The sequence below is a fragment of the Pezoporus occidentalis genome, unplaced genomic scaffold, assembly GCF_034315485.1.
Source record: "Pezoporus occidentalis ecotype Australia unplaced genomic scaffold, CSIRO_AGI_Poc_V1 ctg218, whole genome shotgun sequence".
Taxonomy (NCBI): Eukaryota; Metazoa; Chordata; class Aves; order Psittaciformes; family Psittacidae; genus Pezoporus; species Pezoporus occidentalis.
The window spans coordinates 507100-534259 of NW_026914051.1; the positions used below are offsets into that span (position 1 = coordinate 507100).

Sequence of the window (27160 nt, forward strand, 5' to 3'; positions counted from 1 at the left end):
AGATAAGAACAGTTTAGTAACTAAGGTATAACACAAACCACTACTGCTACCACCAATAATAATAATGACAAAGGGAATAACAAGGGAAGAGAATACATCATCTCACCACCAGCCAACTGATAACTCGCCCCCCACCAGCCCGACCAAGCTCTGACCCATACTTCCTCCAGCCCTGCAGTCCCCTAGCCCTTTCAGCTAACTCCCAGTTACATCCTGGGCATGACGTGCTGTGGTATGGAATACCTCTTTGGTCACTTTGGGTCAGCTTCCTCCCCGGCTTCCTCTCCTCCCTGGCAGAGCATGAGGCTCACAAAGTCCTTGGCCAAACCAAAACATCATTGTTATTAGCTCTGTTCCCGAGCTGAAAGTCAAAACACAGCATTGCACCAGCTACCAAGAAGGAGAAAAATGACTGCTACTGCTGAACCCAGGACACAGCTGTAAGAGCCTAAAGATACAGAGGAGCAGTACATATGTGTGTTAGGCATGCATGTGTAAACTTGCTGAATCTGCTGGGTAAATGTTTTAGCAAGTTACACCTTTTGATTGCAGGCATACATAAATAGGTATAACCACAGTATGAAGCTACATGTAGCAGATGACTAGAGAAGATGCCTAGAGAATAAAGATACGTAAGTCTGTTGTTCTTCCCTAGTGTAGTTCCCCAGGGTCTTGCTTTCTTCTGGGGGTTGGAACTTGATGATCTTAAGGTCCTTTCCAGCCCTAACTATTCTGTGATTCTATGATTCTCTAATAGTCCCTGTTGATTTTACTTGTAACACTTCTTTAACAGTAGTTACAGGCTGTGGAATAGAAGCTTTCCAATACCTGCAAGAAACCTGGAGAGGGGTCTTGGGCAAGGGTCTGTAGGGACAGAACAAGGGGAAATGGCTTTAACCTGACAGAGGAGAGACTGAGATGAGCTCTTAGGCAGAAGTTCTTCCCTGTGAGGGTGGTGAGGCCCTGGCACAGGTTGCCCAGAGAAGCTGTGGCTGCCCCATCCCTGGCAGTACTCAAGGCCAGGTTGGATGGGGCTTGGAGCAACTTGGTTTAGTGGAAGGTGTCCCTGCCTGTGGCAGCGGGTTGGAACTGGATGAGCTTTAAGGTCCTTTCCAATCCAAACCAGGCTGTGATTCTAAGAAGCTGTGCCACAGTTCAATTATGTGTTATATGGGGCACTGTGGCCTTTAAGGTGGCTCTGAACAAACCTGCTATCATTCCTTGTCTCCTCCTGGCAATACTGCTCACTATTGATTTTCTCCATGCTACTTACAGTTTGCCACATCTCTGTCCTTCCAAGATGAAGAGACTTAGTCTGTTTAATAATGTTCAAAGGACGTTCTTCCATGCTTGTGGCTATCTTGCTGCTTCACTCTGTATATCTGCTGTTTGAGATAAGGCAGGACCAGATCTGCACCCACCCAGAACTCAAAATGAAGAAATGCACTGGCATTATGCACTGACATGTTAACAACTTACACTCTGCTGTTTATCCCTTGACCACTAATCAGCTCGGGGTTTACTGTCATTATGCTTTTTTTCATCTGAAAAATTACATAGAACTCCAACATCATCTTCTTGAATGCTAATAAATCATAACAGTGCTCAGAGGTGCTGATTACTGAAACAAACTCCTCAGAAACAAGTGTGAGGCGTGATCATTTATGGCAGGAGGGTACCATCTCTTCAAGGTGTTTTAATTGCTTAGGTGTTTCATTTAGTATTGACTGTTTGGGCTTAAAGCAGCATTTAATTAAAGAAAAATTACTTTCAGCTACAGAAATAGCTCTTTTGTAGTGGTAAGTCAGACGTACAGCTTTTGTCCTTTGTCCTCTCTGCTCTTTCCAAGTTTCTTGACTCCAACTTAGGCTACAAAACCAAAGAGTGACAAAAAATGTATTTTTCCCCATAAGAAACTTGCCATGGATTCACAGCAAAATTTGCTCTTAGGATGTTGTATTTCATGCAGGTCACATTTGTGGGTGCTGACAAAGCTTCCCTCACTTTCTCGTAACTTTATTTCCCCAAACCCCTTTTTCTGATCTAACACATTTAGTTAATTTCCTAAAACTGGATCTTGAATTTTGAGGGAAGGTAGATTTCTGGTTTGCCTGAATTAACCTCTGAAGGAGATGAGTTTTACTTCAAGTGGGAATGAAATCATGTAGGAATTAGAAATAAAATTTAATTCTTATTTTCCTGCTGTAAGTAAATGGCATAATCCTACCTTCTTCATCTGTGTTTGGTGGTTTGCATCACATAACTTTATCCATTTCACGTAGCTGTGTGCAGATACGTGTACTGGGGCTATATAATGATTCTTCTGGTAAACAATGTTTCTTGTTCTAAACCTGCATTTAAATGTTATCTTTGAAATACATCTTAGTAGGGAAAATAAAATAGGGATGAAGAGAATTTTCCAGTAGTTTTGCAGCAAGAATTGCTGCAGTTCTGCATTGCTTATCATCTTGCTTGGTATAAAATAAAAGTAAAAATCAACAGATATATTGCAGGCATGTGCAAGGAATCAAATGAAAATACCCCTTTCCCAACTGCATATTGTACCTTGGGGGATGCCACTCTGTAATTTTAATAATGAGTTTACTGCCTTTTATTGTATGCTATATTACCACAGATGAAACCCAAATTCAGGCACAATCATCTTAGCCCAAGCTCCAGCTGATTTATGTAATAAACACTGTACTTGGGCAACAAACATGTTTTCCTGTGGTAAATACAATTTTTCCTTAGGCTCATAACACTTGTTTCTGTGGTCAGCCTGTCTGCAATTTTCTCTGTCTTAACTCCTGGGTGCTTCAGTGCTCCAGCCTCTGTGTTAGCGTGATGGCAGACAAGAAGGAAAATTTATCACTTGTTGAAAAGCATCACTTGCGGAGGATACATGCTTTGTTCAAGATGCCAAATTGATTGCACTTGAAGAAGCTCTTAAAATTCAAAGAAATTGTGCAGCATAGAGACCAAAAAGCCACAATTTTCAAAAAGCCATCAAATTCAGTTTTTACAAGTGAGAAGTGAATTAGCTGACATTTGAAGAGAATGAAAATTTCCCGTAACAGCCTGAAAATATCCAAGGGAATAATCTGAGCATTTTGCCAAAAGGGGTTGACGTGGCCTTTGAGTGGAGAAAAATCTGGTGTTGTTTTAACACAGGCAGAAGTTCAGGATCTTAGTTATCTATTGGCTAACACCTACTAGTGGAAATAAGATCCTAACATGCACTATACTGTGCTAGGGATTTTTAATTTGGTTACAAACCAGTGCCCTTAATTCATATGCTTACTTTTGTTTGACAGAAGAAGATTGCATCCTTGAGAATCACTAACTTTACAAGGCCTTCTACAGTTGCATCCAAGCTGCATTCATAAATGATACAAAAAAATACACGTAACTTTAATTATTAATGTTATTTTGTTGGAAACAATAACAGGATCTCCTGGGATTAATTCAACATGATGCAAATGCCAAGTAAAAAGACATTTGATTTTTTAAATATTAATGATTTAGATGTAACTTTTAGAGTGGAGCCCTGGGTGTTGGTAGAACAGCAGATAAAGCTTTGAGCCAAAGGCTAAACCTGTACCAGGACTGAGCATACCACACTCATACCTGGCTCTGAGGTCCCTAGCATGCAATGAAATCCCGAGGCCTTGAGAAAGGCAAGTGCTTTTAGCAGCATCAGTTGTGTGCCCAAATAGTCAGGGGATGTAGTTATAGGACAAGGGGTAATGCCTTTAAACATAAAATGGGATATTTAGGTTAGATATAAGGAAGAAGTTCTTTAGTGTGAGAGTGAGGCACTGGCACGGGTTGCCCAAGGAAGCTGTGGCTGCCTCATCCCTGGCAGTGTTCAAGGCCAGAGTTGATGGGGACTGGAGCAACCTGGTCTAGTGGAAGGTGTCCCTGCCATGGCAGGAGGTTGGAACTGGATGAGCTTTAAGGTCCCTTCCAACCCAAACTGTTCAATGATTCTGTGACCAAAATTTGGCGTGGAGAGGTGCCTGGGAACATCAGGTGTGTACCACATTTGTTCCTTAAGCCACACAATCTTAAATCTTCTTGCTTCTTGTCTTTCAGGTGTTCCAGGGAAATTTTGACAACGACACACACCGTAAGAACGTCATCGACCCTCCAATCTATGCCCGGCACATCCGCATCCTTCCGTGGTCATGGTACGGCAGGATCACCCTGCGGTCAGAGCTGCTGGGCTGCACAGCAGAGGACTGAGGCAGACCTCCGCGTCTCTCGGTGTAGCTCAAGTCCCTTCGCAGAAGGAACTCTGCAAAGCCTGTAGGATGCTGAGTGGGTTTTTCATGAACAAGTGCTCATTTTATGGTAGGCCGCTAACTGTCTTTCGCAAGGAGGTCTAAGCCTGCTCTTTAAATGATCCAATCCAATTTTGTCCTTGAAATACGTCAGTGTTGTCCCTTCTGCTGTGGAATTATCTTTCTAGTTCTCCTTTGAGTTGTTCTGACTAGTTGAAGCGTGTTAAGGGAAAACAGCAGCATCTTTTTTACAAGGGGAGAGAAATAGCATGACAAAGCTCATTTGCAGCTTTAGAAACATTGGGCTGAGTTCTCCATAAATCATACTGTCATCTTACTTGCAAAAAGTGATACTGCAGCTTTTAGCAATAAGTTTACTTGGGGATGACTGCATTATAGTAATTGTGCCTATCAAACACTGTCAGTATTTATGACATATATTTGGAAGGCATTCTGTGGTACTGTAAAACATAGTACCTGTGATATATTACAAGCTACCTTTCATCACTTGCATCTGAACAGAGTCTATGTACCTAAAGGATTTTCCTAACTAACCCCCTGTTTCGTCTCTGTTTTGCATGCTATAGACATGACCTCCATCTTTTCTGTTTTGTAACACCACTGATATTATTTTTCCTTGAAAGAGGTGAACTGTTTGCATATGGAAAAAATAATCTGCTTATCAGTATATTATGAAGTTAACAAATTTGCCAAAGTTTATTAATTCTGCTTGAGATGCATTTTTTGAAGGAAGCTGAAATGAGACACCAGAGTACTAGTGGTATCTCATCTGAAGTACCCACATAGGTAAAGGCACACAGAACACCAGAAATCCCGAGCCTGTTTCCTGACTTGCCCAGCACACAATGATAGACAGACCTGCTTGCCCAATTACTTTTTTCAGAAACCTCCTCAGTTTCTGTGAGGAGGTGAACATGAAGGAAGCAGGAGCTAAAAGACACAGAGGTGGAATAACACTCTTACTGCCAGGAAGGCCTCTCTGAGGGTTCTTATGGAGGTGCCCACAGCCTTCCTCCTAGGCATGAAGGCAAGAGGTGCCGTAGGAGTTCATCAAAGCTGGGCACTCGTCACTCTTCACTCCTAACTACATCTCTTAATACATCTGCCAGTGAGCCACAAAAGGGTTAATTTTTACCACGTCTCATCTACAGAAATGCTTTATACATGCTATGTGTTTGGCTATGTGTTTATGCTAGCCAGCTTAAGAAGTAGGTTTTAGGAGTAAAGTGGAGCAGTAAAGAGGACATTCCCCCACACGTCTCAGTTTCCCCTGATGATGGCAATAACACTATGCACCTTTGCAGAGCACTCCAAGTTCCTTTTAAGTAAACTGCTCTGTGACTATGTTAGAGTAGCGCCCAAGTCTAAAAAAATCCCAGGACAAGGAATGAGGAGACACTTTATCTGTTACCTGAAATAACAGCATTTGGGATTACTGCCACCCTTTTGATTTCATAACATGCTGATGTAGGGAGAAAGAGAGAGAGAAATATACAGCTGCATGTTTTAGTGAATGTTGCTGAACTTATTCTTTGTTACTTTTCCATTCTCACCAAAATACTGAAGCATGAACCTGGGCACTGCTTCCCAGGCAAACAACTAGTTGGCCCCCAGTCTGCAAAGGGCAGAATTTACTTTGGAAACAAAATGGTTTGGATTTCAAAAACCTGCATTTAATTGCACATTCTCCACCACAGGCAAAATATATTATCCATTGAACTGTGAAAGACTCTAGAATAGCAGCCAGGAATTTTACATACAAGAATTGGGGATATATTGGTGGCGGTTTTCTGATAGTGCCACTTAAACTGTCACATTTTAAGAAACAGAACACCCTGCCTCTATAAAATGATTTAATCCTTAAACTGTATTTATACAAGTATTTATTTTATAAGGCTTAGACATTTAAAGACTTATAAAGAAGAGTCATGTAAAGGTAAAAGTATGTGTAAGAAATGTTGAGGTCCTGTGCAACACTGCAAAGTTTGTTCTTTATTTTTTACTTTGTGCTGCTTAACAAAAGCCACTAGACTGTTACTGTCTTGTCTGTAACCGTGTTAACAGCATTCATTAATGATGTATATATGGAGTGGTCTTCAAGCATAGTGAGCGATTTTAAAGAGAAAGTCAATCATGGTGGTACTTCTAAAGGGAAAAAAAAAAGAAATGAATAATGGAGGACAAGTGTATTCCTAAATCACCTTACTGCCCAAGTTTTGCACTTTAGGCTCTACAAAAGAAAAGATAAATAACAAATAAAATTAAATTTAAAAAAAAAGTAATATTTATATCTTCAGGGCACACACAATATTTAAAGAGGTCAAAAAAAATTTTCCTGTTATGGAAGAACAACTGACTCTGAATTTAATTACAGATATGAAGAATAGCATTTTGGTTTTGAATTAATCTTTGTTGGTTTAGTAATTTAATTGTTTTTCATTCATCTGCATATAAAAATAGCGATGTCATGATACCTAACATAGTAATTTTAGTTTTTATTAATTTAGTGTTGAGTGTTTTCATTATTATATCCTGTGTCAACTTTCATCTGCCATCAGTCTTCACAACCTGCAGAGAAAGCTCCATACATTGTGATAGCACTGATAATTTACAGAATAATCACACATGTGATGCCCCTATAATGTCAACCAGCATAGTGGGGCTTTTTCTAAATGAAATTATTCCTTAGCTTTCAAGAAGCTAAGGAATAATTTCCAAGAAGCTTTCATTAAATGGCATTGTGCAGCCATAACAGCAAAGTTTGCTCCCAGTGTCAGCAGTATAAGTCTGAAATAACTCTTGATTTCTGTGGAGTACTTCAAACTTAACAAAACAGATGAAAATCAGATTATGGTCTAGAATGAAAACCTTTTCCCTTTAATTTTATTTTCTTTTCCTGGTGAACACCACTGACATCTGGGACAAGTTATAAGCTAACACAACTGTACTCTGCCAGTGAAAGCAACTGGCATCCCAAAACCAGAATAAGTGCAGGACAGGATATGTCCCTTTAGGAGGGGGTAGAGAAACACTGAAATGATCCTTGACTTCTGTATTAATTGTAACAATGGCATTGAACAAGACTGAAAATGTTCTTCTTATTAAATTTCACCTTGAACCACTTAAGTATCTGTAGGCAAACTTCACCTTTCTGTAGCTCTGTAATGTGCTATGTTTATAGGTTGGGAAATAAAGCACTGGCACAAGGTGTCATTTTATCTGCGTTCTGTTAAGGGCTTATCACGTTAAACTGGCTCTGGTTTTGAGGTTGACTTTCTCTTTTGGAATGGCTGCATACAAATTAGTGTGAGGTTTCAAGACTAAGGATACTAAGTGAGTGTATCTTTGCTGTACAACAAATATGATCTGTAGTATTCAGTGCTGACTTCTGATGTGTCAGTAAGTACAGAAGTATCTGAGACACCCTTGCAGCCCTTCAAGCTGTGTTATATTCAAATGGGTTTGTATATACTTAAATCATGTAGAATGATGTAAAACCAGTATGACCTTGTCTAGTCTTCAAACTTAACAATAAAACTTTTGAAAAATGAGGTAATTTTTGAAGCACTTATATTTCAGTACCTTAAAGGAGACACCACTTAGCCTCACTGGCAGCAAATGAGGAGCAGAGATATGATGCGGCATTTTCAGGGATGCATTCACGGCATCTTTGTGGTAGGTAAGTTTGTTTCTGGCAGTGTCAAGTTTCCCTTCAGTGTGTCCTCTTCCTTCTTTCAGATAAAAAACGCAAAGGTTTCAATGAGTCTGAAAATATTTTTTTCTATCTTGGTGCTGTCTATCTGAGCACCGGAAATGTAAACTGATGCTTTCATTTCCTTTAAGTCAAATTTCTTGGGATGTTTATCAATCTTTATCCTCTCTTCTCCAGTCCTGCATAGGCAAATTAATTTCCAAGAAGATAAACAGCAGCTGCAGTGCAAACCTCTTATAAGGCTTCCAGCAGAGATGCCAAAGCAGGGCCAGTGCATGCTCACTCCCTTGCATCTGCTTGATTTGCTGTAGAGACCACTCCCCAAAATTTCTTAGTTTCATTAATTGCCTCATTTCAATTTCCAAAGAAGCCTGGAGGTTAAAGTAGTGCATGGAAAAGCTGTAGATCCCCTCTCTAAGCAATGAGAGTTTAAAAAATTTTTATGTAGTTATGAGAGATGGAGCTTCAGATTTTTACTCCTTACTGACCCAGAATAATGATTTCATATCCCATTTCAGCTTTCATCCTTTCACCAAAAATTGTCTTTAGAGATAAAAAGCATCCGATGGTGATGGGTACCTTTGCCAAATACACAATGTGAACACAAACAGCATATTGTCACAGAATTGGCTTGGTTCAAGTTGCAATTTTTTTCTGATTACATATCTCTACCAGTCTTAAAAATCAGAATACAACGATGTGCACAAAAAGGGGATTACGTTTGCTGGATGATGGCAGAATGCTAGTGCTTTAGTCATTAATTTCTGAAAATATGCATCTTGAATCTTTCTGACTTTTAATTACAAATTGCAACTCTTTCGTGAAACACAGGGCCTGTTCCTGAAAGAATGGAAAGTGATTTTTCCTCTCATTCTTCATTATATAGGTACCCAGGAATTCTAATGAAGACAATGAGAGAAATATTGAGTAATTCTCTTCAGAATAGCAACTATTTATCATTGTCCATCCTCCCATACATGTTTCTAATGAGCTCAGTGGATTAACATGCATATCAACACTACATCCTTATGAAATAAGTAGTCTCTGATATTTCTATGACACTTACTTTGTACCTTAGATTGAAATAACAGGAGGTTAATCTCTTCACTCAGTGATCACTATGTGACCAGTGATAAATAAGTGACCTGTGGTCACTTAGCTTCATAAAATGAAATTGGAAAAAATATAAGATAATTCTACTGAGGCAAACTTATTTTCTAAATTTGCATCATTTTCTTAAGAGAGAATTACACTTTAGGATGCGAAAGACTGCTTTAAATTAAGAATATAAAGCATGAGGTAAACATATGAGGAATGTGTTGAATAGCTTTATAACTCCATTTATTGCAGATTATCTTTCAATGATACATCAGTATCAGAATTTGGGGAGCTGTAAATATATACGTGTAAATGCATCTGAACATAAGAACATGGAAACATCTTGCTCTCACAATTTAGCTATCTAAGGGGGCAGCAAAATTTATTTTACCAGTATACATTAGTAAGAATACCAGTTGTGTTTTGTTGTAGTGTATATCAATTTAGAAGGAGGCTCCACATATATGGGAATGTATGGTAAGCACAGGTAATCTAGTGAAATACATGTGGGGCACAAGAAACAGAACAGTCATAACACGGTCTGTTCATCACCATAATTTTTCTGATGCTGCTTTCTTGCTGGTTTACAAGTTAACGCATTTTGGTTATTTGAGGTTGCACATCAGATGGTAGGTCAGTAAGCACATTTCTAATAGCCACGACTAGATGAAGGATGTCAGCCCTCAAAAGATGGTAGGAAAGGTCACTAGTCATTTGCATCAGACTGGAAAATCAAAAGCAGACTAAATAAACATCTTGAAATATATTGGTTTTCTGGGATGCTGTGAGAGGTCAGCAGGTGCCATACAGAAATGTATTGCCTTGACCACAAGAAATACAATTAAGTACACAGAGTGTTGGGCATAAAATATACATGCAATCCACTCATGCAGGATAAAAGGCCCCATAAAAAGTGATACAGCATGTTCTCATGAAATTATCAGACACTGTGATGTGGATGCTATGGACCAATGCACTACAGACTTTTGTACTAAGTCTGGCTGGGATGGATTTACCTGGCAATGGGCCATTGCTTGGAAACTGCAAGGGCATCTGTCTGCTTGTGGGAAGTGGTGACTGACTGCCTTTGCATCACTTCATGGCTTTGGTTTGGTTTTTATTCTCTCTCTTTCCTTCACTCATTAAACTGTTTTTATCTCAGCCCACTAGCTTTTCACTTTTGATCTTTCTATTCTGTACCCTGTCCTGGTGAAATACTGAGCTAGCAGCCGTGTGGAGCTTAGCTGGTGTTTGCCATCACCACAACACAATTTTAAATGAAAAACATAAATCATGTCTGGGATCTAGAATTATTCATCGAATTGTACAGAAAAAAAATAGATTTTCTGAATCTTCATTCTTCACATTTTACTTCTGTTCTATTTTTCTCTGGAATGCCATTGCCTTTACAATATTTTATTTGGAGAAATTCCTTAATTATATGGGACTCATTACTATAACAGTTTCACAGCTTCATTAGAAGAGGCACTGATGCAGAATTTTTAAATAAGCAATTAAAGCATGCATTGCTGATGTGAATATCATGTGCACATATTTTAAGTACGTATACATATACATACCATAACACCATAGAATCATAGAATCATCTAGGTTGGAAAAAACCTTCAAGATCATCGAGTCCGACCTTTACCCCAGCACTTCCAAGTCCACCATTAAACCATGTCACAAACCGCCTTGCCTACACAGTGTGTGAACACTCCCAGGGACGGTGACTCCACCACTGCCCTGGGCAGCCTGTTCCAATTCCTGACCACCCTTCTGGGGAAGAAATTGTTCCTAGTATCCAGTATAAACCTCCTCTTGTGCAGCTTGAAGCCATTTTCTCCTGTCATATCCCTTGTTCACTGGGAGCAGAGACCAACACCCACTGGAATAGAGAGCAAAGAGGAAGCCGAAGGGTGATCGTTCCCCTTGCTGTGACAATAGCTGTCATTCTCTATAGAACTACCCAAATAAATCCAGCATGCATCAAGAGACTGATTAGTAAGCCTAAAAGTTAATTCCATTTCGAGTGAACCTTTTGGTGTGGGTAATACCAGTGGCAGTTTGAGTATATTACCCCTTCTCTCACTAATTTCTTCCATTTCTTTCAGAAAAGATTGAAGAAATTAGGATTTGTTTTATAGGGAACCATATATGTTAGAGGTCCTTTTTCTGTTTCCAGGAGTTGTGGGTGTTGTATAATTTTGGGGACAATTTTGTGCTATGTACATAGAGAATCATAAACCAGTCTGGGTTGGAAAGGATCTTCAAATATAATCTAGTCCAACCCTCTTTCAATGGGCAGGGACACCTTCCACTAGATCAGGTTGCTCAAAGCCCCATCCAACCTGGCCTTGGAAACTTCCAATGTTGGAGCATCCACAGCTTCTCTGGGCAAACCATTCCTGTGTCTCACCACCCTCAGGGGAAAGGATGTCATCCTTATGTCCAATCTAAATCTACCCTGTTTTAGTCATTTCCCCTTGTCCTATCACTACATACCCTCTGTAGACAGTCCATCTCCAGCTTTCTTGTAGACACCTTCTATATGTTGCAACACTGCAATAAGGTCTTCCTGGATCCATCTCTTCTCCAGGCTGAGCAGCCCCAATTCCTTCAGCCTTTATTCATGTAGGATGTTCCAGCCACCTGAAAATGGAGGATCCACTCCAACAGGTCCATATCTTTCTCATACTGGGGACCCTAGATCTGGACACAGTACTCCAGCTGGGATATCATGAGATCTGTGTAGAGGGGTGAATCCCCTCCCTCAACCTGCTACTCACACTCTGGGGATGCCACCCACATGAAGGGGGGTTCTGGGCTCAAGCACACACTGAAGCTGGGTCATGGGGAGCTTCTGTCACCCAACATCCCCAACTCCTTCTCCTCAGGGCTGCTCCATCCAGTCTGCCCCAGTCTGTGTTTGTGCTGGGGATTGCCCCAAGCCATGTGCAGCAACCTTGCACTTGGTCTTGTTGAACTCCATGATGTTTGCATGGTCCCACCTCTCTGGCCTGTCCAGATCTCTCTGAATCCCATCCCTTCCCCCCAGCATGTCAACCGAACCACACAGCTTGGTAAGATCAGCAAACTTGCCGAGGGCCCACTCAATCCCACTGTCCAAGTCACTGATGAAGACATTAAACTGGTCCCTTGAGGAACACCACTGGTTACTGGTTTCTCTACATCCCGGTCTGTATAATTTTTCCTGAACTTCGAAAATCCCAAAACTGAAATACACTGTGCTACTTTCTCCTTTAGGCTCAATTTGGCACTGAGTACACTTCATTGCAGGGATGTGCCCCATGAAAATGTCCATCTTTCCCTAGCATACACAGATTGGATACATGTATACCTGCACAGTAGTACCTTTTTCTCTTTTAGTGTTTCAGATTCCCTATTCTTGCACCACTGATGTAGGAAATAAGTGAGCAGCACCAGGTCTAGACTCCCAAGGCTGAAAAATGCAGATCTATGAACTGAAGATGAGAGCTGTCTCACAAATACTGCATTAAGACCCTGCCCATGTGGGGGACAAAGTGTGGCTGTGCACGGCTCAAGACCTGTGTATTCAGCAGTGTGATTAGTCTTTTTTTTGTTACTTTTTTCACTCTAATATTTTATAACTAGCATTTCAAGGATGTTAATGAAGTTCATCAACCTACACTAGCTGTTCATAATAAGTATGCTGATTTGCTTTTATTTTAGAAAAGTAAGTGGGGATGCAGGGAGAGTGGTTGTTTGTGGGTATTTTATTTAGGTTCCTGGTTTGTTTAATTATCTTGGCTTTGAGGCTTAGAAATGGACTTTCCTTCAAATGCGAACAGGCAGCATTACTTGAAAGTCAGAAGCACTTCTTTGTTTTAAAGCCCTTTTCTGAGTGATTTGCAAGTATTTCATTTAAAAAGCCATCACTGACCAATGATCAGAATAAGTAAAAAGGTTTTCTTGTTCACAAAGATATTCAGTTTCCAGATAGGAGACAATGTGGCTTCCAGAAGAATCTGAGCCAATATTTATGTAATATACATATATAGCACTTGCATCGGCTGCTCCACTTTTCCATTTCTTTCCAGTTTCTGAGCTGTAATAGAAAGTGTTGTTCAGCTGTGGGAATGAAAGCATCTATTCACATATGGCTTTTCCCTGGGAACGTTTAACTGTAACGGTCACATTCCTCAAATATTTCTGGGAGTCTAAAGCCAGACTTCCAAACCAGAGCAGCTCCGGAGCTAGGTGTGATGTGGGGAAGGGAAATTTGCCCAGTCGCAGTGCAACTGCTGAGCTGACTGAATGGCATGCACAGTTTACATCTGTAAACACAGAGTGGGTAACAGGAATGGCTCAGTAAACATGTCCCAGTTAATCCCTTCATGGTATAAAAGACTGCACTTCAGCTAAAACAGTTTCGATATTTTTAAACATTTAGCAATCTTCTCCCCAGCCTTTACCACAGACATTCCTATGGCCTGCAAAAAAATGCATTTGTGGTTAATTTCTTTTCCAATGGATTATAGTCTATTCAGATTAATGTCTGCAATGCATTTTTAGTGCCTGAACGAACTAATATGTTCCCAAAGTCAGATGAAATCAATGATGAGATGTATGGTACTGGTCTACCATACTCATCATACCAGATGGCAGAGCTGCTTGAGACACCATTGATGTCAACAGCCCAGTCAACAGTGTTTTCCGATGGGTGCCATGCTCTTTTCAGGCAGCCAGGCAACAGCTCAGCATTATGAGGGCTCAAATGAGCAGTGCTTAGCTCCTACCTGGTATCTCTCATGAATGATTGTGAAATTGCATTGCACTGTCTTGGAAGGAATGTCCACTGGTACAATTTGTTAGTAAATCACTGAGGAGTGCATCACAGCTGGGGTTTTGGGGTTTGTTTGTTGTTTGTTTTTTTCCCATTTGCTTTGAGCCCTCTGTATATATTGGTAATCCTTTTGGTCGCATTCACTGCAAAGCAGTGTTTTGACTGAAGAACATGCAAAGGCTCATTAGCATTCCTTTACTATCTCAAGACATCCTGGACTGATTCTTCTGGCCAGTGCAGCACAATTTTGAACCAGAGAATGTATAGCTTGGTCTGTGCTGGGGAGAGGCACTTCTATGAACAACCCTTTTTTCATTCATTATTCTCCCCAAATAAGGCTCCTCCCCTCTAGCTCTACAGTAGAAGTATTGATGGGACCAGCCCTGATCCTGGTGGATTTTACACAGAACCTTGTGTTCACAGTTTAGCATTGGAAAAGGCAAGGTTTCAACTGCGCTTCCTCAGCTGCATGGCAGGAATTGAGCTTTCATCAGTAGGATTCCTGGCATAGTTTTGGAGGCCACGTACACAATGTTGATAAAGTCATGCTGAACATGACTCCAGCTCCCACTTCACCTCAGAGTCCCTGTCCCTTCCCATAGCATTGGCTTGCCCTTTTCCCCCCAATCTGGAGCACACAGAAACTGTAATAAATGTGGAGAAGGGGGAGAATTGGGCCCAGTCCCTGAATGCAGCTGTTCAAACATAGAGGCTTTATGGACTATGAGCATCACTGCCAGAAACAGCACAGAATCAGCACCTCCTGTTCAAAAACATTGCTCAAAGTCATTGCAGAATAGAATTTGGCTTTATAGTTTTTTATCAAAATTATTGGGACTGAATATTAGTTATAGAGGGACTGGAGGGTGAAATGGTCAATCTTCATCTGAACTCAGCCCCCCAGCTCATCTATGACTCTCCAGTTCTTCCAGTCTCTAAGATATCTTATTTAGCATGGTGTGGCTCTGAGCAGTTGAGGTACCATTAATTAAATTCATTAATATTAATTCTGTAACCAACCTGGTTGAAAGACTAATTCATATGACACAATTCTGGCTAAAATTATTTCAAATGTCACTGTTGTCTTAGTACACATCTTCAGTGTTTCATAGGGGCTTATTCTTCGTGTATTCATCTTGAGACAATCTGCATGCAGTGGAATCAGTTACTTTGAGAATAGGAAAGATCATAACCATGAATAATAATCCTCAGCCTTTGTTAAACTGAAGTTAAAGGTTAGAGGTAGAGGGAGGCGGAAAAGAAAAGCAGTGCCTCAAAATGCAGGCCAGAATTTGAGGTATATTTGCGCAAGCATCTATGCTGCCCTCAGATGTAACACGAGCAGTACAGCACCACACATGTGCAAGCACATTTGGTCAACTTTAATCATGGGTAGGTGCACAGATTTGAACGGGACTGTACTATGCAGAAGCAGAAGCAGCTGCATGATTGGCATATTTGCCTATGTCTTCACCACAACCTTTTAATAGTCATATTACATTAAAGTCTCTTAACTGATTATGCAGGATCTCAGCCTGCTATGTGATCCTGTTACCTTCAGGCATAATTGCAAATGAGACAAGAAATATCAGCTGTACTGTTTCTTATAATGGCATTCATTCTGAGTTCGGTGTTAATTATTCCTTGCAGCTGACATTGAACACAAAGACCAAAGTGTTAATTTTCAGTAGAATAAAAAATCAGTACATACTAATATGCTCCATGTTCCTTTGCTTATTTACCTAGAAAAGCACTATTTTGTTTTTCTCTGTGAATACTTCAAAGCGAGGCACTACATAAAAAGTGAAAACAAAATACACAAAGTAAAACTCCAGATTTGTTTGCAAGCCAAAGAGGATTTGCTACAAGCTGTGTTCAGAGAATACAGTAACAGAGCAGAAACTTTGCTGATTTTCTTTCTGTGACCCTACGGCTTTGATGATGCCCTTACCCGCTCAGCACAACCCTGTCATTGCCACCACACCATGAAGCACAGCACATATAGGTGTGTGACTGACTTAAAAGCCAGCAGGGAGGATGGAGACACCCTCATGAACCCCATCCTACCCCTCCCCAACAGCTGTAGCAGAGGGAAGAGGAAATCTGCCCTAGGGGTAGCTGACTCCCCCTTCTCACTGGAAGGTCTGCAAGTGGAACACCCTAGAGGCACTGGGGAGACCCAAAATAAGGGTTTACTTCAAAATAAGTCTTCTGCTGTCAGCAGAGTTGTGATCCAGCCCATCAGATGAGGAAGACAGACACGGGAGATATTCCTCCAGTGCACTTGGAACCTGCCTTGCTCTCATATGCATATATGAGTGAAGAGGGCAATTCGTCATAAATTCTGCAGCATCATAAAATCCCAGACTTGTTTGGGTTAGAAAGAAGTCTCGGTCTTGAGATCTTGCAAATACACACAAATGCCTATAGCATATTAATAACCATGACAGTACCATATTTAATCGGCTAGGGAGATATTAATGAGTGATAAGCAAATCATAGAATCACAGCCTGGTTTGTGTTGGAAGGGACCTTAAAGCTCATCCAGTTCCAAACCCCTGCCACAGGCAGGGACGCCTTCCACTAGACCAGGTTGCTTCAAGCCCTGTCCAGCCTGGCCTTGAACACTGCCAGGGATGGGGCAGCCACAGCTTCTCTGGGCAACCTGTGGCAGGGCCTCACCACCCTCACAGGGAAGAATTCTTTTCTAATAACCAAATGTGTAATTTGCAATTTATAGGTGTCCGTTATGGTTGGACTTCGCTATCAAAGACAACAATACTCAGCCTTTCTCTACTGGTATATTACTTAGCTCAGGATTTTTGCCAGACTTAGGAGTCCCTCAAAGTCATAGGTTCTTTTTTTCCACCATCATCTGCAATGACATCAGCTTTGTGTTCTTCCCTTGATACAGTGGTTTATTTGTCCTTTCGGTTTTCTGTTCAGTTCCAATAGCTAGCATAGGATTCGTGTGCTGTCGCATAATCAGTATGAAGTGAAGTGCTTTAATGTATTGTGGTCCCTAAAAAGTGTTTGTTGATCTTATTACAAGTAAGTGGGAAGTGAGGAAGTGGAATTACTGGGTATTTGCCATCACCATCTTTTCCTGAGAATATTGCCTAGCACTGATGCATCATTCACATGTATTAATAAAAAAACTAAATGTGGATAAAAATCATATCTTCCATTTACTTTCAGTGATGCAGTTTTAAATTCATAAACTAACATTTGCCACTCAAATATTATGCAGACAGCTGACACTGTGTATTCAGAGGATGGCTCTTACAGTTTTGTGGAATGACATTTGAGGATAAGGCTTACTCAGTCGCTTTTATTGAAGTCATTCCTTTTCTTCCATCTTTCTGTAGCCCTATTTTGAGAGAGAGGGGAAATTATTGTGATAAATGTAGCAAACAATTACCATCAGGAGAGAGGTTATATGCCTTATCCTCACAGCCTGAAGGAAGGCAATGAATGATGAACACCTTGGCCTTTCTGTAGTTAAGTATATAATCCAGGCAGTATTTTGTTCTATATAACATCTGTGAAATGCAGTTTGCAAAATTATGCTCATTATTTAAAAAATAAAATTAAAGAAATAACCTATACATAATCAAAAGCTCTCAAAAGCTAAGGTCTTCTCATGCTTCATTTCTATGGGTTTGACTTCTGGAACTATTAATAGTAGGAAACTCAGAGAAAAAACTTTTTAAAATTCAAATTATTTCCCCTTCTAATCATAATTCTTCATTGCATACATTTTCAGAGCTGTCTAAGTCTGGATATTTCACCTACAAGTATTGGAGCTTGTTTTGCAAAAAGTATCTGAAATACTGGGATGATGATAAAGATGTGGTGTTTTTTTTTTTTCTGCAAGCTGACTCCATGGATTCATCATTCTGTGGAAACTATGTCGTTACCCTCTAAAATGAGCAATCCTGGCTAAATTTATTTCCATCTGACCAGTAAGATCATGACCAGGTAAATACTGAGCAACTTGGATCCATATTCTTGTCTATTTGGTAACTGATTCAAACTAGCACCTCCAGCTCAAAGCTTGCTTCAGTGTAGTAATAGAATCACAGAATCACAGATTGGTTTGGGTTGGAAGGGACCTTAAAGTTCATCCAGTTCCAAACCCCTGCTGTGGGCAGGGACTCCTTCCACTAGACCAGGGTGCTCCAAGCCCAATCTAATCTGGCCTGGAACACTTCCAGTTTTTCTTGTGCTGTGGTAAGCCATTATACTTCTGCTTGAATTTGGAATATCTATAATGGCTTAAAACAGTATGATAAGCTCTTTCAGGAAGTTACCATAGAGACCACATATCTTGTTCTTGCAGGGAGTGGTTTCCCATCTTAATTTGTTTGGGCTGCTCTCCTTAATGTCCTTCAAGACATAACAAACAGAAATAACTAGGGCTTGCAATCTCTGTAAGAGCAAACATAAAGTTTAAAAAGTAGGTAATGTCTATTTATTTGATTTATATGTCCTTGGCTTCTTAGATTTAACACAAAGGAAGTCTCACAAGACTCCTGTATCTAAGCTATGTTTCAACATGAAATCTTTTCCTTCTGTTTCAAATATGTTTTAATACAAGCAAATACTATCCTGTTTCGCTAAACTCAATCTCTGCCTAGATATTGATGTAGTGTATATTTTATGGGTTTATTTTTGACTATTTACTTTCTTTTCACAGTTTATTGTTCTGGAGTCACAAGGATCAAACCTCCTAAGAAGGGAAGCTTAACCCAGAAATTGTCAGCACACATTAACCTTCATTATTTCAACTCATATACACTTTTATTTTTTTTTTTTAATGAAATATTGAAGCATTCCCACATGGCCAGCTGAAAACATTTCCCTTCAAAATGTAGAAAATTTCTAGCATCATTTGCTTAACGTTTTCACGCACATTTGCACTTCCACAAATACACGCATGAACTCAGGGGGAGGTGAGTCAGAAACACATCTGTTATAAAATGAACAATTTGCAAAGGCTGTGGGACTCTCAGACAAATAGGCATTTATTAAGTAAACATAACTGTAGGCCGGTCATTAAGAAAACATTCCCAGCACCGAGAATGATTAGACCATGTGGGCATGACAAGTACCAGGTAGAGAGAGAGATCAGTGTGTATAACCAAAAATGAAGTCTTTATCAGCCACAGTACTGATCTATTGGTCTGGGTTTGGGGAGAATACAAATGTCACTTCAAGAGGAAGACCAAAGCTCAGTTCACACAGGGCAGGCAGCATCTTTGCTCTGCCAAGGGCAGATGTGCAGCAGTCTTGGGCTTGCAAAAAGATGCATGTGATCAAGCAGAAAATTAATTTACATAGCAGATGTAATTATTGATGAAAGGCCACTAACTTGGTTTACTTCAAAGGGGTTTCATTCAAAGGTAAATCCAAATGCACCCTGGGTGACTGCCCTCCACATGTCATCCCTTCAAGTACACAAAATGGGGAGCATTTTCACAAAGCACACTGTAGTGTCAGGTTTTCCAAAGCACAAGCCAGGCTGCCACTATGCTTAACTTGAACTGCTAGTAATTAGAGTGACCCAGGATTTCTCAGAACTTCTACATCTTAAGAAACACAGCTTTACCTCTGTTGACCTTCTCTGCAGCTGCCAGACTGAACAAGCACTATGGGACTAAAAGCATAAATTAACTTAGTGACTCCTTTAACACAATATTGGTTGAGGAAGTGCTATAATGGACAACTGCTTCCTAAAATCCTCTATTCCATGCAAGTCACTGCACAAATGTATAAAAGACTTTTAATTTGGTGGGGTTTTAAAAGTGATTTAACTAATATAATAAAAACTTACACCAAGCTAATTCAAACACTTGCAACATAGCATGAAAAAGAGTGTTTTAAGAAAGGGTGGAGAATTGTATTTCATGTTATTGTGACATTTTCTTTCTTCCCTTTTTCTTTTCTAAGAAGGCAGAAGTATATTCTTTCATTAAGTACAAAAGCAAACTTCATCCGGGAAAGAGAGTGAGGAGGATGCATAGTCAGAAGGACAATCAAAACAGATACCCATTTATTGAATATCACAATTGTCTGAAAGATCTCAGGATTCTAAATTTGAGAGAAGTTTAGATGATAGACACATGTGACCTTTGATGTACAACCCATTAAACTGGTTTGGAGATTTTTTAATAGTATTAAGCATGCAAAGGTTTAATTGCACACTCTGGCCAACTTACCTGCTTTAGACAATGTATTTCCACCTTCAGACTTTTCGTAATTATCAGAAGTTTTTTAAATGCATAGCTTCCATTCACTTAAGTCTATACACACAGTGTTGTCCAAATACAGTTACATACAAATGGTGAGACTATAAATCTTCTTTAAACAGGTTGCATAAAAGCTGAGCAGCTCAAGGTCAGTCCCTGCAAACCAAGCACATTTTTTTTTTACAAGACCTTCCTTCAGAAATATCCATATTAACACCTAGATTCATCACCCCTGCCTTTTGACATGCCTTGGGTTAGCAAAGCCTTCAAAGCAGCAGACTCTGGGAGGAAAATTGTTGGGCTCCTGACAGCACTGTCATGCTGAACTCGGTGACAAACCACTGCCAAAGTACAATGGACTTCTCCAGCACAGGAAGAAAGAAGTGACCTTCATGCATAATGCAGGATCCTGACATACATCTAATGCCTGTGTGGCTGCAAGTTTCCAGCTAAGTGCGGAGTTCTTAAAATACCAGCTGCAGGAACTTCTGTCAGCTCGAAAGAAATACGATATTGTAATCGAGTTGCTGTGAAAGCTGTGGGAGGCTAGGGCTGGTGTGTACCTGTCAATATCCCATGGTGGCACTGCAGAGCTGCTGGCACTGGGTTAGTGAAAACAGACCTTCTTTGAGTGTTTTGAAAGTATCGATTTTGATATTCCCTTAACTTGGATCAGTTTTACACAGGGTCACGCTTCAATTGCATTTACTTTGATATTATGCTGATATGAGCCAGGAAACCTTCTGATATTCTCTTTTTCTTGACAAGAACAACTAGATGGAAAATATCTGTGTGGACAGCAGAGGGAAGAATAAAGACATGGTTTTGTTTGCTTGCTTTTATTTTAGTGAGATTGCATTTCTGATTTGGAAAATTGGTTCTTTTTTGCTTGATCCTTCCTAAATAATTCTATGGATAATTGCTAAATATGCTTATCTTGAAATCATTACAGTATTAGGGTTCACTCCTCTATGTACTATCCAGCCCCCAAAGGCAATGAGCTAACAATGCATACTATGCACTACTTAACTCTTTGACAGACAAATAGTGTAGCACAACTCGGAAGAGACTCCTAGAAGAGATAGAATTCAAGAGAACCTTGTAATTGTCAATATAATCTTCTTGTAAATGAATATATTATGCTTTTAAAGATCTTTTGGGGGAGATAAGTGTCGTGGTTTAAACCCAGTCAGGTAACTCGTTCACTCACTCCCCCCCTTTCTTGCCCTCCCCCTGCTCCCGGAGGGACGGAGAGGAGAATCGAAAAGAATGCAACTCCCACGGGTTGAGATAAGAACAGTTTAGTAACTAAGGTATAACACAGATCACTACTACTACCACCAATGATAATAATGATAAAGGAAATAACAAGGCAAGAGAATACAACACCTCAGCACCAGCCGACCGATAACTTGTCCCCCCTCAGCCCGACCAAGCACCGACCGATACCTCCTCCAACCCTGCAGTCCCCCAGCCCTTCCGGCTAACTCCCAGTTACCTCCTGGACATGACGTGCTGTGGTATGGAATACCTCTTTGGTCAGTTTGGGTCAGGTGTCCTGTCTCTGCTTCCTCCTGGCTCCCCCTCCTCCCTGGCAGAGCATGAGGCTCACAAAGTCCTTGGCCAAACCAAAACATCCTTGTTATCAGCTCTGTTACCGAGCTGAAAGTCAAAACACTGCACTACACCAGCTACCAAGAAGGGGAAAAATGACTGCTACTGCTGAACCCAGGACATTATCCACCCCTTATTCCATACCATTCACGTCATGCTCAGATCCCACATTTTCAATATACCATCACTCTTATCTCGGTGCACTCTTAACTTAGTGCATAGACCAGTCCCTATAAAGCTGCTGAGTCCATCTGGTCCATGATGTCAGGCTCCATCTCTTGTAACAGTCTTCCAGAGCAGGAGAGACTGTGTGCAGTGTTCACACTCGTGAACAACCTGGGCAATAGTGTCCATTGCTAAGTCCACCCCTCGATCATGAGTCCATCTCTATGTTGCATCTCTGCTCTGATGGCCTGAAGTGCCATGGGCCCACCAGGCTTAAAATAATTCACTGTCCCCTTCAGCAGTTTCTGCAGCTTGTTGCTGGGGACTCCATACAGCTGTCTTCCATCTCCGACGCTTCCAAAGCACTGGAGGGGCCCAGTGGACTAGATACTTGCCCATACTGTCCCACACACCCTGCCACTCATGACTGTCCAGCCTTGGGGAAAACCTTTTGGTCCCCCTACATCATCATCTAACCCCAGACAAGACCCAAACCTGACTCTGCTTAACTTCTGAGATCAGACAAAATGGTTGTGGGTAGAACACAGCCTGTGTGTGTGCCAACATGCTGATCCCCATCACAATCAGCAGGCAGGTCCCAAGGATACCCAAAGGCCATTCAAACCCTTCAGAACTCTCAGTTGATGCTGCTGTACTTGTCACTGGGGCTGGTGTAGCTGCTGTGCTTGCCGGCTCTCCCACCGCCAGCTTCTCTTTTCCTGAGTCCAGCTCTTCCACCTCTGCCTTGCTGGGAAATGCTGCCTGGTCTCCTGCATCCTCCTGGGGCTCGGCGGGCGGCTTCCGGGGAATGCTCTCGGCCGTCGCGGGGCTGGGCTCGGCCGCGGGGCTCGGCTCCTCCGCCCCCTTCTCCCGCTGCTCGGCAGCCGCTTCCTTCCTCTCCTCGACCGCCCCGACCTCCTCCACCCGCAGCCGTCCCCTCGCGGCCTCCGGCCCCGCTCCCGCCGCCGCTTGGTTCCCGGGGCCGCTCTCCCGGGCCGCTTCAGCACCCGCCGGCTCCCGGGGCCGCTCCCCCTCGGCTCCCCGCAGCCTCACGAAGATGGAGAGTAGGGTGAGGGCCAGGCCGGTGAAGAGCAGCCGGACGGCCAGGTACAAGTCCACGGCCACGTCCGTCCCGCCCTGCTGCTGGAGCCCGCCCGTGTTACAAGTCATTGCCATAAAGCACAGTGAGACAAGAACCTTAGCCCAGGCCCCACACTTGATAAACACTAACACAGCAAATACCGGCTCTAAGTAAGTTACAACATTCCGAAGCTGTGAGATCAAGAGAAACAACTCTGAGAGCCAATAAATCAGCATTGTGACAAGTGACTATTAATCCGGTCAGATCTGTCGTTATCTCAACCCTTCGTGCCCCACGTTGGGCGCCAAAAAGAACTGTCGTGGTTTCAACCCAGTCAGGCAACTCGTTCACTCACTCCCCCCCTTTCTTGCCCTCCCCCTGCTCCCGGAGGGACGGAGAGGAGAATCGAAAAGAATGCAACTCCCACGGGTTGAGATAAGAACAGTTTAGTAACTAAGGTATAACACAGATCACTACTACTACCACCAATGATAATAATGATAAAGGAAATAACAAGGCAAGAGAATACAACACCTCAGCACCAGCCGACTGATAACTTGTCCCCCCTCAGCCCGACCAAGCACCGACCGATACCTCCTCCAACCCTGCAGTCCCCCAGCCCTTCCGGCTAACTCCCAGTTACATCCTGGGCATGACGTGCTGTGGTATGGAATACCTCTTTGGTCAGTTTGGGTCAGGTGTCCTGTCTCTGCTTCCTCCTGGCTTCCCCTCCTCCCTGGCAGAGCATGAGGCTCACAAAGTCCTTGGCCAAACCAAAACATCCTTGTTACCAGCTCTGTTCCCGAGCTGAAAGTCAAAACACTGCACTACACCAGCTACCAAGAAGGGGAAAAATGACTGCTACTGCTGAACCCAGGACAATAAGTATGTAATTTAAAACAACAGGCAGCTAGAAGAAGAGAAAAATAAAAGTAAAGGGGACAAGGGGAATGCTGGAATTCCAATATAGTAGGGTTTTCAACAGCAGTAATGACATGCATTTATTTGCATCCATGCGTTTTCCACTAAAATTAGACTAGAGATAACCAGGGAGTCTACAACATGAGGGTAAAAGATGTGGCTCTCCATTCATTTACTTAGTTTTCATCTCATTTGCGTCTTTATAGTCCTTCTCATATGCTGTTCACCAAAGGGAGCGCCTGTTTTTTTTCAGTATTTTTCCTGCATGGTGGGCAAGATACAAAAATGCCAGTATGTGTGCTTAGCCTAAGCAGTAAAAAGATAAAGGGTCCTGCATGCACAAATAAGTTGGAATCACAGATTGTAGTTACTTCAATTTGATACAGGTATTTTAATAAGTTATTTTGTGGAAAATTCTTTTTTTTTTTTTTTTTTCCTGACATAGATTTAATCAAAATGCAAAGACTGCTTCCCTTATACAGTTCATAGTTCATGCCAAGCACTACTCCTGCTGTCAATACATAGTTTTCATTTATTCACATTTAAAGACTATATTTAAACTGGTTACCTTTAAAATCTTGACTACTGGCTCTCTGAGACCATAACTCCTTTGTGGGATAAGGAAGGGCATTACTGTCCTCCCCTGGCAGAAGGATTTCCAGAGCTGGCATCACAAGAACAGCATGGGGACCAGGAAGTATATTTCCTCCTGTCCATGAAACCTCCCAGCACACTCCTGTACAGTATATGGCAGAACAAGAAGAATCAAAGAAATAGGGCAGTTCTACAAATAGCATTAGGTCCCTGCTGCTGCTGACAGTGAACCATCTCCCTTGCCACTTGCTCAGCTGCTTAAATCTATGTTATGCTGCAGACTTTATTAGTAGCTTCTCTAGCAGGTCAGCACAAGATCTGGCTTAAAGCTCTATTATCCTGTTGCAGCGTGAAATTGAAAAGGCTGCTGGCCATGGTTATTTTCTACAACTTGAACATGTGGGTGAAAGAAATTTAAGAAACAGCACTGACCGCTCCTCAGATGATGAGAAATAGCTGTACTTCAATAAGATTATTCTGGGTGTTCAGATCCCTTTCTAATTACTGGCAATAAGGACAGAATTAAAAATTAAATTAACAAAACTGCTAACATAAGAAATTTGAGATTAAAGAAGTGAACACTGAATCAAAAGGATAATGATCCCACAAGCAGCACAATGCTGCTCTGCAGTGTGGGGAGGTTAGGTTTTTATGTCAATCATACAACACTAGAAATGATTCACCATCTTTTTTTGGTAATTCCTTCTTTAATTAGGATTAAATTTACATATCATACATGCATGTAAATCATCTGTCTATTCACCTGTCTGATTATCCATCTAGTTCAAACCTCTTCTTCATTATTATTCACAGCTGTCCCTAAGGGTAGCGTTGAAGCAGAACATCACCAAGTAAATCAAGATATTTTAAGACTGAGCTTTCATGCAAGTGACACTAATTAACATGAAATAAGAAAACTGTATCTTCAAGCCACGTGACCAAATATACTGTAATATTTTATGTTTTGTCATCCTTTGAGTGCCTCTGCTGGCTTCAGTAGGTGGGTTGTTTTTTCATCAGTGTTCCCACCAACTGAGATTAAACTGCCTCTGTCTGAGTGAAACTATAAACTGCAGCAATGGATAATCACTCCTTTCCAACAGAAGCAGTCACAGGGGCATTTTAAAACTTTTAGAAATTGTCACTTTCCAACTGTGGTGGCTTCTTGTTTTACTCATGAAACAAACCAGCAAAGTGTACCTGCTCTATTTTCACATGTAATCCCATGAGATTAGAATTTTGTTAGAAGTAGGTGTTTATTTTTTATTGTCGGAGTCAAAGACAAGACTCAGATACTGCAAAGGAGAGGGTAGTCTTCACTAATGGCACTGTGATAATTGCTGTCAAAATCATGTTCCTGACAGCCAGAAGTAGCTTCAGAAGGAAAATCAATGTGAATACAGGCCTACTGATAAATTGCTGCTAAGGCAAATAGTTTCCCTTCTTTGGACAGTATCAGATAGAAGCCAATGGAAGGGCTTTGCAATGCTCTTTATCACAGCAACACAGCAACATTTGCTACATGAAGATAGCAAAAGAAGACAAATAAATGTGTAGAAGCTGGTAATGGAACACAGCGCATGGTTTTGTGAAATTTGGAATGCCCTAAGAGATGTTTGACAATAGATGAACATCCTATATTCCTGGAAGCAGGAGGGGAGAAGAGGTGTGCAAAAGAGCAGCTGCAGCTTTGAACCTCACTGTGCCCTAGCAAATCAAAACCATGGCACTACATCCAACTACTATACTAGAAAATGTCCCTTGTGTCTGTGGGTCTCATAGACTTGATGAGGCTGAGAAGCAAATAATTACCCTACCAAATAATTACCCTACCAAATAATTACCCTGTCTCTAAGAATCACCTTGCCCATGTACAGTCCCTTCAGAGTTAATCACACAAAGACATGTCTTAGCAGCCATCAGTTTTGCAAACCTCACCCCACTTCTACCTGTTATGAGCAGGAAGATGCCCTTCGTTGTGCAAAGACATAGGACAAGAAATGGTGGAAAACAACAGTCTGAAGGTTATACATGCAAAAGGGAAGAACACAGACCTTGTTATTGTGTCGTTTTACAGACCACAAATATGACAGAAGTTTGTGGGTCCAATCCATCTTGGCAAGCCACCTATCTATTCACTGGTCTTAACAGGAAACTGTCACATTAAAAATATTCTGCTGTTGTAAATAATCTCCTTATAGTTGTAAAGCAAAACAAAACCTAAAGGGACCTTGATGAACGTCAGGAACACGCAGCGAATTACTCAGCAGTGAGTATATTGTCAATACACAGATGGCATCTATCACTGCCCTCTCTCTGCCAGCAACAGACAAAGCAGAGACAGAAGCACAGCTACCAAAACATCCCAAATATAATGTGTGTGTGTGTACAAGTGCATCTTTAGGATTTCATATGACCTCTGCATTCAGTATTCTGGGGATCTGATCCATGCAGATCGCTTCACAGCTGCAGTCTTCTCCATTGCCATCTCACCAGCCTGCAGAAGTAACATATTACACTGCTTGTCTGATGACTTCTGCCATACATGTCACCTAGTCGCCCTTCCTTAGCTTTAGCTCTTGACAGAGGATT

General features: G+C 41.3%; 1 protein-coding gene across 2 annotated transcripts in view; it reads left to right on the forward strand.

Moving 5' to 3' along the window:
- Positions 1-18407, forward strand: part of EDIL3 (EGF like repeats and discoidin domains 3) — a 274356-nt gene extending 255949 nt beyond the window's left edge. For both annotated transcript variants that reach the window (XM_062619997.1, XM_062619998.1), the window contains 2 exons: positions 4096-5516; positions 18394-18407. In XM_062619997.1, coding sequence (XP_062475981.1) covers positions 4096-4245 — 150 coding nt within the window. In that variant the 3' untranslated portion in view covers positions 4246-5516; positions 18394-18407. The remainder of the gene's footprint in view (positions 1-4095; positions 5517-18393) is intronic.
- Positions 18408-27160: the final 8753 nt, after the last annotated feature.